Consider the following 16,357-nt stretch of genomic DNA (forward strand, 5'->3'; position numbering starts at 1 on the left):
AGCTACTTCATATGGTTGATCGAACAAGGCCCTGAGACTGGTGCAACTTGTATTATGTTTCACGATGCTGCGGTCTTGTCTGGTTAGTCCCGTCCGGTCTATGGACTACCTTCGACCATTGCAAAACCACCAACATTCGTTTTAACAGTGTATGTATCGTATAAGTTTGTTGTTGAATCTTTGCAATGTTTTTGATGTTTATAACCAACATAAAAAAATTCCTCTAGACTGTTCTAAAGTCAGGAAGAAAAAAACACAATAACGCAGGTACTTACATGCGGTTTTTGAAAGCTTTTAAGAGTAACTTTATTATCAGAAGGGTAAAAAGTACACTCAACTCTACAACTAAAAGAGGGATGTTTTTAGTTGCTAGGGTAACGCTAGTACCTTCTGTTGTGTTTTTTGTATCATTGAAACATAGGGATGCAAGAGAATATTCCTGGAGAGCAGAGCTAAGTAGGGATGTACTTAACTGAGAGGGGTAAACTTCACATATTTGTTGAGATGTGTTTTCTTATATCCCTCATCCAACGTATCCTTATATTTTCTTCTCTTTTCTCTTACCACCCTACAGTCTACGCCACTGGCAAGGTACTCGGATTTCACGACATGTTTACAAAGATCCTAGAGATAAGTTGAGAATGGCCGCTCCAGCCCCATGCCTTCTCCATGGGTGTAAGGTGACAGCTGCCTGCGCCTGCGTGTGCATGTATAACATGATATAACGTAATGTATTCACAGATGTGTGAGTAACACACACCAAAATGTCAGCTTAGTATGGATATACACATACATTTCGTCAAAAATACATGTAAAAATTTAGTAGAAGTTGAAGAGGGTAGAGGTAGAGAAATACTTGTGTGAAACAGTACGAGGGAGCATGCCGCACACTAACACACACTTGATAAGCTTCCTAATAACTGTGTTGGCTCATATATTCTTCATTCTCTTTGCCCTTTGAGTAACTCACATACTTAGCACACAAGCTATAAAATTGTACGCGGGTGGGCGAAAATATATGTATACAGAGTCGTTCATCGTACTTGCACCCTTCTTAATTTTTGCGCTTAGCTACTCCACTCGGCAAAAAAGGATGCTGGTGAGCGTGAGTGAGTACATTATATGATCCTTGGTGGCATTATATCCTGAAACTACAACTTTTTTTTTGCTTATCCTCCCTCATCGTTTTTTTTAATGCTCTTTTCTTCTCACTGCTTTCGAAGTAGTGTGTCCACCTCGAGGTAGGTCTTCTGTTTGAGTAAATTAAGAGAGATCCTACGAGAAGGTTTGTTATTTGATTTTTTATTTATAGCCAGGTTGAAGGCTTTTTTGTATGCGTGGATGTATATATCCACATACACATCATCAAAATTTTCGTTAGTCTCATTCGATTTTACCGCATGAAATAATCCAAGTCCAATGTAGCGTAAAGGTGTATCCTGGATTAGTCCTACTTAGAAAAGATCCTTTTGTACTTATCCATCATTAGAGAATCGAAAGGGGCTACGTAATCCTGATATGAACAAGTCGAAAAATTCATTTTAATCTTCTAAAATCGACCAAAAAATTCAATCATTTATTCATCATCTCCATCAGCTGTCGTAGATCCTTTGTTGGAAAAATAATTGAGTTTTCATTTGAATTAAATTTTTATTTTAAAAATAAATGATAGAGTATACCTATATATATATATATATATATATATATATATATTGCTTTAAAAATCATCAAGATCTACAAGGATATTTAGTTGATTTTCCTTCGCTAATACATTACTGTTTTTTATTTCTTCTTTGAAAAACGAGTAATGGATGCATATCTTCCTGCTATCTATTTCTGTCTATGCTGTCTCTGCAAACCTTATCATTCGCAAAAATCTCACACTGTATTATCACAACCTAAGGCATACATGTACATTATTTGCTGTCATATTCGGCAATGTAACATTAGCATATTTGTTATTTATATATAAAACTTACCTTTATAAATATGAACAATTGATTAAGTAATTTTCAAAGAACTCCACACAGGGCCCACTTGAATTCTATAGCACATCATTTTTACGGTAATAAAAGAAAAAAAGGCACGCATTAGAATGACATAAGGGTAGTGAGCGGCATGTTATTCAACTAAATGAACGCTGACAGCTAGTGACAATTATTTCAACAAGGGGTTAATCCCCTCTTCGTTCTTCTCCAGTGTTCTCTTATGCATCATCCCTTTCATCTCTTGCTTTGCTTGTATTCCATCTCTATCAATTCTACTCCCACTCGGTTGCTTTTGTGAGTGTTCAACAGGCAAGAGGGAGAAAAAAAATAAAGAAGCACTGAAAACAGAGAGGGGAACCACGTGACTATTGGGCGGGGGTGGCTACCAACAATTCGCATGCTCAGAACTCCACAGGCTACAGCATCACACAACGAGCCGGGCTGATCAACGTTTCAGACCGATTTGTCGTTCCATCGTGTGCATGTATTTTCACTGGAAAAACATAGACAGTTGGTCAAAGTGATTATATGAATTAAAAGTACATGCTCTTGACATTATTTAGTGCACTACATATTTTGATATTGTTCATTGACAAAGCTAAAACATCATTCATAACTTATTATTCATTATTTTTTCATAAAACTTACATTTTTGAAGCAGATTGATTATTCCTGTCTTTCATCATCATCTTTTTTTATTGGGATTGTGGAATATTTTAGTGAATAAATCAATTAAAAAAACACTATTACATTGTTATTAAATATTTGTAAAATATTAACGTGGACTACATCATGTTTTACAAGCTGAGAAAAGTGAGAGAGAAGTGAAACAGAGACGAGTATCACACAAACTAAGTAAGTATTAAATAAATAAACAAACATGTAATTTAATGATTAAGATCAGTATGATAAACTTACATAAATTAGCATAACTCTATTGTTTTTTTAGAATTTAAGTCATAAAATCTATTTGCTTGTCTACAACTTTAAATTTACTTCGTAAATCCATAGTGTTTGCTTGTTTTTACTTTTTATTATTTTATTTCCTTCATTATTTCATGTGTTTTATTGTAATTACTTTAAACAAAGATCATTGCAATAATATAACAGTAATTTACAATAAAACTATTCACACTTTCTAACATAAACATTTTTTCAAAATATAACCTTACATCAACACTTCTTATTCCTTTTTATTTACTTTGATTTCAATTTTCAGAATTACGTATGCTCAGGTTAGATCATGTTGGAGATTTGTTATTATTTCTTGCCACTTCTTCTTTGTTTTCTTTTTAATAAAAGACATATTGACCATCAGTTGTAACTAAATGTCATCCACATCTGGTTCCCATGCACACACTTGGAAAGATATTTTGAATTTTCTTTTCTACTAAAATATTTATGAGTCAGTTTGTTTAGACAATGAATTATATTTATTAAATCTCAATTGATACGTAAGTATTCATTGATTAAAATTTATATAATTATTTAATTTAATACTTCATCACTTACATCGTAATTAATTATCGCTTTGTTTTTAGACAATTGACGTTTTACAATAGAGATAGTCGTTAATTATGATATTAATTATTATATATTTTCCGTACAACTGTCAACGCATTCCATTGTTCGCACAGGCGCGTCGACGCAAGATATTCGATGTCAAATACGACTGCAAACTTCTGAATCGATACTAACGTGTATATCTCCATATAGTTGATGATTATCGTTACTGATTAAACGCTAATAATCACAACCACCAACGTGTAATAAAAATTTTTCATACATTTATCAACATCAACTTTCTGCATCATATTACATAAATATTTTTGATTGATAGCATTTTTATTTTTCAGTTTGATTTGATGCCTGTAGGGTATGAATGTGAAGCAATACAAAGAAATACATTACATACTTGATATAATATTCGATTACGTTATGGCCAATTAGTAGATACGGAAGACTAGTAAATGGAATATTTTATGCAGAAATAATGCATCCGCTCTACCTTTTATTAGGCCATGCATCTAATTCGGCTCGTTAAAAGTCATGTGTTCTAATTGGCATTGGCGCGAGACTCGGGTCAAAGTGTAGGAGTTTACATTCTGAAGGTTTTTCTATATCTTTAACTAATTTGACGTATTTATATCTTTAATTGTAAATTTTTTTTTTGTTGTTTTTTATGTTTCTCAAGCCTTGAAAGTTTTTATTTCTCACACTCATTTTCTATCTTAAATATTCTTAAGTAGCCATACTCTCGTTGCTTTGCTAACGAAGCAACTTCCTTGCGATAACAAAAGCATCATAATTTTGATGAAGTTGATGAAAATAACATCCTTCGAAAAAATTTTTATGTTATTGCTGAGTTTTATACATTTTTTGAATAAGTTTGAAGAATAAGTATTAAAAAATATCAGCTATTTTTAAATAGAAAAAAATTAGGTTTATTAGAATTCAATCACTTCTCTGATATGACTTGGAAAGATATGATTTTTTTTCTTCAATTATTTATGACTGATAGACGAGTTTGTATAAAAATCTGATGCCAATTGAAGCTCTTACAATCACTATTATTCATTAATTTTAAATTCAACAAACTGAAATTTAGTTTTTGCTAAAAATCCTTTTTATTTACTCTAAATGACAAAGAAATTGTTTTATTAGCTCTAAAGAAATATGATTCAATTACTAAATTATTATATTATTTCACAATGTTTTAATTTCGTAAATATTTATTAACATATTCTTTTCATACAAAATTTTATTTCTCTGCAAATGTTAAACTACTTTTCGTTAATTTTATATCACTTTTACATCAAATTAACTTTTTTTATACATTTTAAACTATGCTCATCTAGAATGTAAAACCTCCATGTATTTAATCTCATTATAATTTAATTTGATTACTATTTATTCATGATTAATTTACCTATACAAATAGAGATGAAAATAATATTTCAAAATTAATTCAGCATATGACTTTTTGACGGATGATAAAATAATTTAATCAGCAAATTCAAATGGAAATTGAATTCAATAATTAGTACCAATGAAAATAACGTAGATTGCAATATAATCTAAATGTTGTTTAATTCAAAAGGATTGCTTTATAATTAAACTTGTTGATGCATGATATTTGCTAAAAAAAAAGTCTAGAACAAGCAACCGCGAAACTTGAGCTGTTGTTTTGATCAATCGATTTGCATTTGTAATTATAACGTATTTGTGAAAATTAAATAACCTTTTACTAGGAGTCATCAAAGATATCATTAACACCTTAAAGAGAGCATTATAGGTACGCTTTAAAAGGGCGGAGCGCGATGGTTACGATATGGACAGTGACTTGGTAACATAAAAAAGAATACTGTAGCGTGCGCTGTAGTTGGCAAGGGAGTCCGATTGGTTGCCGCCCCAAGAATCACGGTGCACGCCTACCCATCCTGAGACTTTGTACTCATTGTATCCATCCACATGTGGTCAAGAAATAATACAACCCTAATCAACACTTCATTTCCCTTCTGAACTATCTGATGTCATAACAATCCAACCAATTCTTAGACTGCTAATTCCTATCAACCTTCATAATCACTTGCAATTTCGCAGAATCATGCTTTCCAGTGAATTGATTAGTATTTATCAATTTTGCTTGATATCTAGAGACAAAGAATAAATACGTACATCATTCCTCTGGATTATTTCTAGGGATCTGCAACAATTTGTTGCTACGTCTCGGGTATCTCTAGAAGTTTCTACTTCGATGTAGACACCCATTCCAAGGACTGAGAATCCGGTTTTCAGTGACTCGAATTACCTTCTTACGTTGATGTACTTGCAGCAGAAAGAATTTAGAATACAATTTTTCTCTATGTTTTGCAACTGTACTTTGTATATTATAACTTAGGGTGATATATAATATCATGTGATGCTTGTTCTACAGGTTGAGTGATATGTTAACCGAGGATAATGACCCGACGAAACCAGGAGGGGTGTTAGATAATACTAGCAATGTTTCATCGTCGACGGAAACTTCAGTGCAACACCCTCAAAGTGTCAACACTGGTATACATTTTTTAACATCTTTATTAATAATAATTCATTGCTAGATCATTTTCACACTATTCTTATATATATACATATATATTTATATATTACTGGTTTCATGTAGAAACAGAGGTCAAGAACGAAGTGCAAGACTGCTCGGATACCGATAATGTGACCGGTGGTGAACTTTACGTTGATGAAAACATAAATGACAAAGGTCATGAATACCATGATTCAATGGAGAAAACGGATTACAGTACTTTTTATGGAGCCAATCAGTATTATAACAGGTAATAAATTTCGAAGATTTATGCATCGATTTCATCATCAAACTGTATTACATTCAAATAAAATCATAGACATTAAAACAAAATAGAATAAAAATGAATTAAATCGCATGGGATTCAACAAAAGTACGAATAGTTCTTTCAAAATGATGTTCCCTTGTCTTGCCCAGGTACTCCCTATTTTGCTTGATATTCTCTTCTGAATAGATGTAGTGATTTAGGGTCTAGTAAGAAATAGACATGATCAAAAAGAAAAATCAAATCAAGGCTGAAACTGGTACAATAGTTCAAATATCATCTAGAGTAGATTTGATAGAGCTCTTTGTTATATTATTATATTTATTCATATTTAGTTATATTCATTATTATTAGCTAAAAGATTATAGTTATTGCAGTCTTTACAATTCTCCCACATACGGATCAGTATCAAAAAATCCATCAAGTTTGCAAACATCCTACCTGAGTTCTTATACGACGCCAAGTCCCATGGCTCAATACGCTTCTTATCCTGCCTACAATACTGGTGGATCAACTTTTTCTCCTGTTAGCCAAAATATTACTTCAGCAACACAAAAACTAGATTATAGTGCATATGGTAGTACTTGTCTCTATGGCAATGATCGGATGCCTCTGCAATACTCTGGATACTACTCAATGCCAGGATATCATACCACTCCAACTTCATTTAACATTGGAAACCTCAATTTTACTGGTAAAGTAAAAAGTAATTTTAATTAAAGATAAATTCTATTCTTTATGAATGTTGTTTTTCATGGACTTTATTCTTTTATGATGTAGAAAGCACAAACAAAACCAGCCTTGCGTTAGATACGACGCCACGCGATGTGGCCAGTGATCTTTCAGCTCGAGAAACAGCAACAATAGAAGGTAAAAAGAGAAAGATATATAAAAAAAGTAAGTTTAAAGTTAAAAATAACAGGGATTGTTGATTGAACGAAACAAAAAAAAATTATTTTAGGTACGTCAGCGAAACCCTGCAGGCGCGGTAGACGTCAAAGCGGAAGTGGAAATAGTATTGGTTCAGCCGACACAACGGAAAGCGGTACAGATCGAATATTCATTTGGGATCTAGATGAAACCATAGTTGTGTTTCATTCCCTCATTACTGGACAGTTTGCAACGAAGCATGGCAAGGATCCTGCGCTGTTAGCACAGCTGGCCTACAGGATGGAAGAAATGATATTTAATTTAGCGGACACTCATTTCTTCTTCAATGACGTTGAGGTATATTCTATGTTTCATTGCATCACTTTCAACATTTCCTGATTCATAGTTTAACAAATTGGAATTCGGTTTTGATCAATTATAGGATTGTGATCAAGTACACATTGATGATGTATCGTCAGATGATAATGGTCAAGATTTATCATCTTACAATTTCGCAGCTGATGGATTTCAATGCGCTTCAGCTAATAATGGAATTTGTTTGGCTTCTGGTGTTCGTGGTGGTGTAGATTGGATGCGAAAGCTGGCCTTTCGCTACAGAAAAATCAAAGAAATTTACTGCAATTATAGGAACAATGTTGGTGGATTGTTGGGTGCCAAACGAGAGCAGTGGCTTCAATTGAGATCAGAAATTGAACTTTTAACTGATAATTGGCTTACATCTGCTGTTAAATGCCTAACTCTCATCAGTAATCGAACCCACTGTGTCAATATACTTGTTACGACTACTCAACTTGTGCCAGCACTTTCCAAAGTTTTACTCTTTGGTTTAGGAGGACTTTTTCCTATTGAAAATATTTATTCTGCAACTAAAATTGGTAAATAGACTACGTTTTTCAAATTATCATCTACGATGACTATTGAATTTATTCTTTTAAATTATTTTAGGCAAAGAAAGTTGCTTTGGACGTGTAGTAGCAAAATTTGGACGTCGTTGTACCTATGTCGTTATCGGCGACGGTTCTGATGAGGAAACAGCTGCACGGGCGCACAATTTTCCCTTTTGGAGAATAAATAGTCATTCAGATACTCAGGCTCTTTATAATGCCCTAGAAATGGGTTTTCTTTAACGTACAAATAACAATTATTGTACGTTAATAAAAATTCACCCCTTTATTCTTTTATCTTTCTTGCACTTCCTCTATTTTTCTTTTCTTGACAATTTGTTGATTGGAAAATTACAATAATGGAGAACTATCCAAACCTTTTTGCACTTGAATTAATCGTAATTATTATTTATTTACCTAGAAATTTTTATAAATTATTATATTGAAGAATGGAGTTGATGAAATTTTCTAGTGAATGATTGACTTATCCAGGGTCTATAAGTGATGAAAAGAGAATATTTGAAAGTAATTTAAAAATTTATCTACTGTGAAAAAAAGAAAAATCAAGTGAGATATAACGAGCTTTTATGTGTATAGAGAAATAATAAATTATATGACTTAAAAAATTATTTTCCGAATACTTAAAAAATTAAAACTTATCGAATTTTTTTATGACATTTTTATCATAACTTTTCATATATAAAAGATTTTTTTTAATTATATATATTTTTTTTAAACATCATAAAATTAGATTAAATAAATCGTACATTTAAATTGCAAAATTTAGAAAAAAATTATATTGTTAATTATGTTATAAGTATTTTATCAAGAAAGAATTTATCAATAAAATTTAAGTGCAAAATTAAATTTTAATTGTGGCTACAGTACAATTAAAAGAAGAAAATAATAATAAATCTTAAAAATTAATTTTATTCCAATTTTTATTATTATTCTTATACAGAGCTTGATTATTGACACTGTATCGTAAACAACGAGTTGTGTGTAGGCTAGAAAAGTATATTTAAATTAATCGTCGAATAAAAAAATTATTTTATAATTATTATCAACACTTATCTACATTTTTAAAAATATAGAGAGACGATTTATACTTTTTTATTCATCACAGTTTTTTAAGCAGCTATGACATATGTTGGTGTAGTCATAACACCACAATTATTGTTCTTCTGAGCCATTAGAATATAACCATCATTTCCCCAATAGTTTGACCATGAATTTTTAACTAGCCAGTAATCTTGACCATTTAATTTACCATATCCAACTGCTAAGACAGCATGATCTAGTTGATCTATCCTATTACCTGAAAATTGATACCATAAATTTAGTTGATCATCTGAAGATCTTTTTTACATTCTTTCTTGTTATATTTTTACTCTCGTAAAGACTTACCACATGAGGAATCATAATAAACGCCATTAGCGTAGAAGGAAAATGTTTTGTGGGACGCATCTATTGCGACAGAGACCGGTCCGTGTTTGGCAATAGCAACCTTCAGTGCATTGGGATCATTCGAAGTAACATTAACAAAGCCTGACATTTTTGCAGTTAGTGTCACATTGTCAGCATGACAATATCCATCTTGTCCAAGATAACCACCATAATCTTCTTCAGTGGGTAGTCCCCCATGTTTCATAATCCATTGATATGATCGGAAATCTTCTCCACCATCGCATCCGTTATTACCGTATCCCCAGGAGCAATCAATGAGCGCTTGCTGAGATAATCGAACCAGTGTATGATATTTCATAAAATAAGCACCCTCTACTGCTCCTGTTGTTCCAAAACTCCAACAAGATCCACAAACAGATTGATCTAAATAATTATATTTATTTTTTATTATTGTATTAGTGAATATTATTTATTGTATGAATTTTTTTTTGGAGCAGTAAATTACCTTTTACTGGAGTCACTGCTCCAAAAAGTCTCCAGTCCATACTATCTGGAACTTTTTTTACTTCTTCATCAGAATCATAAGGAAAAGCATCACCACCATTGTAAGATACATGCGAGTATTTTTTTCCACGGAGATATTGGAGTTCTTCGTCTTTACGATCAGCAAGGTGATTTACAGCTAGTGTATAACCACGATTTGCACGATTTGTCGAGTGAATGTACCTAACCATATCGTGAAAAATTGATTATTTGTAAAAACCATGAATAATCGTATTTCTCTCTTTGACTCTTACCTTAAATTCTGTCTAAATATTTCTTTTCGAGCATGTTCTTCTTTACCCACAGGATATTTTACATTGTGATTTTTTTTGAAGTGATCAAACTCTACTTCAACGTGTCTATCATCATTGTTGATAAATTCGCGCATTGGGTTAAAGGTGATAAGATGTTTAATACCAGGTCCAGGGAAACTAGTACATGTCATATCTGAAAAAATTTATTGTGTTAATATTTGTTAACATAATATTATTAATTCTTATACTTACTATCGACAACAGCGAAAACATCTGCACTTGGTTTTTCATCAGAATACCAGTCGTATTCTAGATAATAATGATCATAGTGAGATCCTAAAAGTGAGTTAAATCCTTTCATTTCATATCTTACTGGTATAGGCACTTTGGCATCTGAAACTGCAGATTTCTCATATCTAATCCATAAAGTGTATTTATTGGTTTTTTCTCCAATTTTATCAACAAGGCGCCATTTTTCACATAAGTTTCCATTTATCATTTCTTCTCCAATACACTATAAATATCATTAATGTCAATAAAAATTAAAAATATCATTTAAACTATAAAAAACAAAATATTGATCATAATAACAACCTCCATTTCATGTGTATCCGGGAGAATCGATTGAGGTTTTACTTGCATTTCCCCATCTCCATCAACTTTCAAACATGTGAGTTTATTTGTTTCAGATTCAGTTGTAATTGGAGCAATTTTTATACTAGAACCATATCTTCCATTAGAGCCAAGTTGAAAAGTCTTCACCATATCTAAAATAAATATTTTCCAATTATATTATCAATTTATCAGGTAAAATTCAATATAATAAATACCTCCGTAGTAATCAATTCGACTGGATCCAGCTTCTTCATCATAATAAACATAAAAAGGTTCTTTAATTTCAGCATAAGGAATAATCAAAGTTCCTTTGGCAACATAATGTTTACTGAATGTAGGAGCTTTAAGAGAAGGACCTCCAGAAATTCCTAAATAAAAATTCATAAAATTCACAGATATTGCATTTTTCCCATTGATCATAAAATTAAATATTAAAGAACTTTGAATACATACCCACGAATAAAACACTAAGTATTATTGCAGAGTAAAACATGATAGTTTTTTCTGTGGAAAATCACGTAGTATTATTAAATATTTATAGACTATCACAATGACAGATAATAATGTGCTTAACCGCGATATTCTGCATGCTTGACCGCTTGTTTATAGTTATAAGTTCTAGCCAGAAATGATTACACAGCTAAAAATATTTTAGATGTAAAATCTCAAATGTAAGACGTAGAATGTTTTATCTTCATTTTCTTTCTCAAGTTACTCACATGAATAATTACTTTTATTTATATTATATTATTTTTATACTCAACAAGTATCAACCAATAATAATAATTTTATATTGTTCATAAATTAATTATATTATTCAAAAATAACAAAAACAACATTTAAATACTTGAAACAAACATTATTAGACCATCATTGTATGATAAATTGTGGAGTATGTCAATAACTAAACTTATGTATACACTTCACAATTAAAAAAATTGCCAATTATTTATACTTTAAATGAAAAAATTCAATTTATTACGGCATTATTTAGTGTAATGTAATAAATATTAATGGGACTGTGAATGATGGACAACAACAAATAACTCACCTCACTGATCGTGAAGACTAACAAAGATCTTTAGGTACGTGCTATTTATTTAGAAATGTTGAATAGTGAATGTTTAACTTTCGTTGAAATACAAGCGATAATAATATTTACTGATAATGTACCAGCACTACATAATCACCGATTTTTTATTATCAATAATAACAACAATAAAAATTTATTGGTTTGGCAACATAAAAATTGATAATGATAACCCTGACAATGATCGATGAACAATGAACATCCACAAAACGCGTTTAGAACAGTGAACTATTCACTCGTGTTTGTCTATGATGATATTTCATGGTAGGGATATCCAGATGTCGCACCAAAACTATGTGCTTGGTGAACAAAGTAACTAAATGTATACATAGGTATGTATGTATGCGGGTGTATTGTTAGATAGATAAAGCATATCAGCTTATTCTAAGAAAAGAGAACGGAAATCTAATGACTAATTGAATTTAAAGTTTGATTTAAATGTTACATTAACAGGTAAAAAGGAATTCTAATGAATCGTTTTAATAAAAAATTATAAAGTAACAACATTTCGAATAATGATGATTTTATTCTAAAATCTTTAAAAAAAATTAGATTAAAACTTCAACTAATATAACTTTTCATGTTTATCAGCTGAATACACATATGAATATAAACATGTCAATTAATTCTCATTATTTTTTTTTAATAAACATTTCAAATAATGATAAAAAAAATATTTGGATTATACTAAAAAAAATTATACTTATTTTAAACATAAAGTTTACAACAATTCACACTAAAATATTCCCACATGCATCTTTCAAATTGTTATCGATATAATTATTGATAATCTTATTATTAAGGTATAAATTCTCTTATTAAAATACAATCTAATCAGAGTATGGTAAGCAAGATAATCCATGAAAATACAATTTACTTTGTTGAATTAATGTGACAAATGAATTAATATGACATTTGTTTAAATTTAATAAATAATTATAACAGATAAAAGTACTCTCAACGATCAAATGATTAAAATATATTTAATTAATCCTCCATCATGGAAAAACGTGGTGGAGTTTTCCATACAGCGCTTGATGTTCTTACTAGCCGTTTTTTTTCAATCCCAACAAATATTTCAGCTAAATTCGGTGTAGTTTTCTTGACACCGAAAAATTTCATTATAACATTGGATGGTATATAAGGTTGCATTTCCAATTGAGCTTTGCGACATTCCGCTATATCGAATAAATATTGAAACATTAATAATATCATAATAATGAAATAGAAACATTAATAAATAATGAACTTACCTTTTGCCCAAAATGGAATGGTATATTTCGGTCTACTTTCACTGTCTGATTCATCATCAGGTTCACTATCAATTTTATAAGATAATGGACCCTGCATTTCAGCCTCCTGTTGTTTCAATTGCATTTGTTTGACTTTAGCTTGGAATTGTAGTTTAAGCTTAGCTGCCTCAGCAGCAGCCAACTGTTGAGCTCGTGCTTCAGCTTGCCGACGCCGTTCCGTTTCTTGTTCTCGTCGTTTTTGTTCAGCCAATCTTCGTTCTAGCTCCTCTTGTTCTTGAATACGCTGTAATTTCAATTGTTCTTCTCGTTTCCTCCTTTCCTCTTTCTCCATAGCTCTTTGATTCTGAGCAATTTTCTTCTTTTCTACCTCCTCACGCATTTTCTCCTGCATAATCAGGGCCTGGCGAGCTTTCTCTTCCTTTTCTCTCTCTAGTTTGAGTCTTTTCTCTTGCTCCAATTTTTCTCTTGCCTCTCGAGCTAATTTTATTTTTTGTTCCTTTTCTTCTCGTTTTCGTCGTTTTTCTTCTGTTTGTGCTTTCAAGGCTTCTTCTTTTTTCCTTCGTGCATCTTCTTCCATTGAAACTTTATGGCGTTTTTCAACCAAAGAGTCCGTTGAACTTGATTTACTAATAGGTTTAGATGCACTCATCACTTCAGTGGATGAAATATTATTGTGAGTTCGGGATGTAGTAGCAGCTTTAGATGGTGGAAGTAAGTGATTGTTAGACGGCGTTTGAGGAATACGATTTACGGACATAGGTGTTTTAAGACGAGATTTACTTATTGGAGTAGTCCGCAGCTGTTGCTTTTGTGCTACTTTATCGTTCTTAAGAACTTTAAGTTTTTGTGCTGTATTCATTAAATTATTTTCTTTTTCGGCATCATGATCTCTTTGTTCCTTTTCTCTAATTATTTTTTTAGCTTTACTTAATGATTTTCTTGCTAATATGGTAGAAACACTAGGTGTTTTTGGTGCATCTGTATTATTTTTTGCCATTGCTCGAGTTTTGGTTCTTGTAAGTCGTACTGTTTCATTCTTATCATTTGGAGTATCAATTACAGCTTTCTCAAAAGCTTCAACTCGTTTTTTCACTGATTCTTTTGCATAAGGGCTAAATAATGCATTTTGTTTAGGCTTTAAATGTTTTGTGTATTTAAGTTGTAACTTCGAACGGGGTTCTTCAGGCGATGAAATTGCTTCATCATCTGTGTCACTAGTGAAGTTGTGTTTGGGTTTTTGATTTACTGGAGTTTTATCATGTGACGATTTTATTATTGATTGTTTCAATCTACCAAATTCATCAGTTGAGTCAGATGATTCATCATCTGTTATAAGTTCATTAAATTGTGGAGTAACCAAAGTTGTTTTCAAAGCCGACATTTTATGGTGTAGCTGTGCTTTAGATTGTAATACCGAGGGAATTGCTTCATTAGATAATTTCTTATGATTTTGAGATGAATTTCTACTTATCGTTACTGTTTCATTCATCTTACTTAATACTACCGTAGCATTCATTATTTTCTTATCAATTGTAACAGTTGTATTGGGAATCATTGTTGAATTCGCAATATTTGGTTTACCAAGTGCATCTTCATACATAGATGGTTCTGTGATCATAGTATCATTTTCAATAAGTGTTTCTTCAATTACATTCGACTCTTCTGGCGTATTTTTCTGATTAGATAATTGTTTAGACGATCTAAGACTTAATTGTCTTGGTAAACTTGTTTCTTTTGTTAAACTACTCTTTTTTGTAACAACTGGCTCCACTTCATCTTCGTGTTCTGTACATGACATTGGTTCTTCTTTTATAACCACTTTCGAAGTACGTATTAAACTCTCTCCTGTTTTATTTTGCTTTGCAGGTTTTCGACCAATATCCTCGTCTGATTCACTCGAAGACGTTTTAATTCGTTTCATTGGACGAGTTCGAGATGTCTGAGACTGTAAATTAATTATCAGAACAGTGAATAACTATCTCAATTATAAATTTATGAATATTTATATAAACATACTTACCGTTGCAATCTCTTCAGAATTTTTTGGCCTACGTAATTTTGAATTTAATGTTAAAGTCTGTTGACTTTTTATCTTTTGTGATGCTTTTATAGAAGCCCCTCGTTTAGATCGAGTAGGTAGTTCGTCCTCTGACTCTGCATCATTACTACTATTCTGTATATTTTTAACAATTGATTCAGTAACGATTTCATCTTCCGGAATAGTTTGAATACGCTTTCGTGTAACTTTTGGAGTTTTTGGCATCAAACATCCTGATTTGGGAGTATATATTTGTTGGAATAAATTTTTTAATATTTCAGTTTTTTTCTCATAACGTTCGTTTGCCAATTCAATTTCTTTTTTGTACAATTCTTCAAAACTTGTTAGATTTGTCAGAACCATATCTTTAACTGCTTTTTTAGTCGCAGAATCCATGATTAATATTTCTACAAAATTATACGAATTTATTAGATTAAGTTTTCAAAAAATTACTTAAATGCCTCCAAAATAACCAGCTTACAAGCAACTTTGAATAATTATGAAAAAAACTTACATTTACTAAAAAAATTAGATATTATTAGTTTATTAATATCAGTATTAAAGATTTATCGATAATAAAGCACTTTTGAAACAATTAATTATATACATTAGACGCTATACCACCATACACATTTTTAACCTCTCACTATGACTTTAAAAAGTATGTAAAATAATTAATAATTTTAAATACCTATTAACACTTACAAAGTTAGCACTTTTTCAGAATAAAAAAAACTTAATAATTAAACAAACGAGGTGGCTAAAGAAATTATTTAGTATAATGAAAAAAATAAAAAAAAATGCGCGCTGAACTTGTTGAGACCTGAAACTTAGATAAATACAACATCTGCACTTTAATGGCTGACAAGTAACGTCTTTCAAGTTCAAATTATGTTTGGCAGCACTGACAACATTTTAATCTAGAGGGCACTAGTGATATTTTCTGAATGTACAGGGTGTCCGGTAATTTATAGCGAAGCCGGATATATAGGGTGATTCTGAACTTATTCCCTGTCCGATTAACCAAGGTGTAGAATTAAATTCTAAG

The 16,357-nt window shown here is 31.3% G+C and overlaps 3 protein-coding genes and 1 long non-coding RNA gene across 8 annotated transcripts; 1 reads left to right on the forward strand and 3 right to left on the reverse strand.

Annotated features, from left to right (window-relative positions):
- Positions 1–2,228: 2,228 nt before the first annotated feature.
- Positions 2,229–8,758, forward strand: eya (eya transcriptional coactivator and phosphatase 2). 5 transcript variants are annotated; one of them, XM_035086876.1, is made up of 9 exons: positions 2,229–2,843; positions 3,208–3,223; positions 5,926–6,047; positions 6,154–6,319; positions 6,703–7,028; positions 7,115–7,204; positions 7,296–7,561; positions 7,647–8,100; positions 8,171–8,758. In XM_035086876.1, the coding sequence occupies exons 2-9, from the start codon at positions 3,216–3,218 to the stop codon at positions 8,350–8,352; spliced, it is 1,614 nt and encodes a 537-aa protein (XP_034942767.1). In that variant the 5' UTR covers positions 2,229–2,843; positions 3,208–3,215; the 3' UTR covers positions 8,353–8,758. The 5 variants fall into 5 exon arrangements, with proteins under 5 accessions (XP_034942767.1, XP_034942769.1, XP_034942768.1 ...); XM_035086877.1 differs by having other exon boundaries at positions 2,283–2,843; positions 6,712–7,028; XM_035086880.1 differs by lacking the exons at positions 2,229–2,843; positions 3,208–3,223 and adding exons at positions 3,616–3,754; positions 3,845–4,099.
- On the reverse strand, positions 2,740–3,616 carry LOC118069046 (uncharacterized). Its single transcript, XR_004690571.1, has 2 exons — positions 3,501–3,616; positions 2,740–3,378 (listed from the first exon to the last, which is right to left on the reverse strand). It is a non-coding gene; the product is annotated as an uncharacterized lncRNA (long non-coding RNA).
- A 261-nt stretch (positions 8,759–9,019) lies between the features above and the next one.
- Positions 9,020–12,278, reverse strand: 26-29-p (C1 family peptidase 26-29-p). The gene is made up of 9 exons (XM_035086821.1): positions 11,980–12,278; positions 11,382–11,432; positions 11,144–11,296; positions 10,908–11,080; positions 10,566–10,827; positions 10,314–10,506; positions 10,022–10,242; positions 9,517–9,939; positions 9,020–9,427 (listed from the first exon to the last, which is right to left on the reverse strand). The coding sequence occupies exons 2-9, from the start codon at positions 11,419–11,421 to the stop codon at positions 9,240–9,242; spliced, it is 1,653 nt and encodes a 550-aa protein (XP_034942712.1). The 5' UTR covers positions 11,422–11,432; positions 11,980–12,278; the 3' UTR covers positions 9,020–9,239.
- Positions 12,279–12,735: 457 nt separating this feature from the next.
- LOC118069026 (reticulocyte-binding protein 2 homolog a-like) lies at positions 12,736–16,191 on the reverse strand. Its single transcript, XM_035086839.1, has 4 exons — positions 15,824–16,191; positions 15,292–15,716; positions 13,272–15,216; positions 12,736–13,196 (listed from the first exon to the last, which is right to left on the reverse strand). The coding sequence occupies exons 2-4, from the start codon at positions 15,703–15,705 to the stop codon at positions 13,006–13,008; spliced, it is 2,550 nt and encodes an 849-aa protein (XP_034942730.1). The 5' UTR covers positions 15,706–15,716; positions 15,824–16,191; the 3' UTR covers positions 12,736–13,005.
- Positions 16,192–16,357: the final 166 nt, after the last annotated feature.

The sequence above is a fragment of the Chelonus insularis genome, unplaced genomic scaffold, assembly GCF_013357705.1.
Source record: "Chelonus insularis isolate UGA/USDA-ARS -01 unplaced genomic scaffold, ASM1335770v1 contig_404_pilon, whole genome shotgun sequence".
Classification (NCBI taxonomy): domain Eukaryota; kingdom Metazoa; phylum Arthropoda; class Insecta; order Hymenoptera; family Braconidae; genus Chelonus; species Chelonus insularis.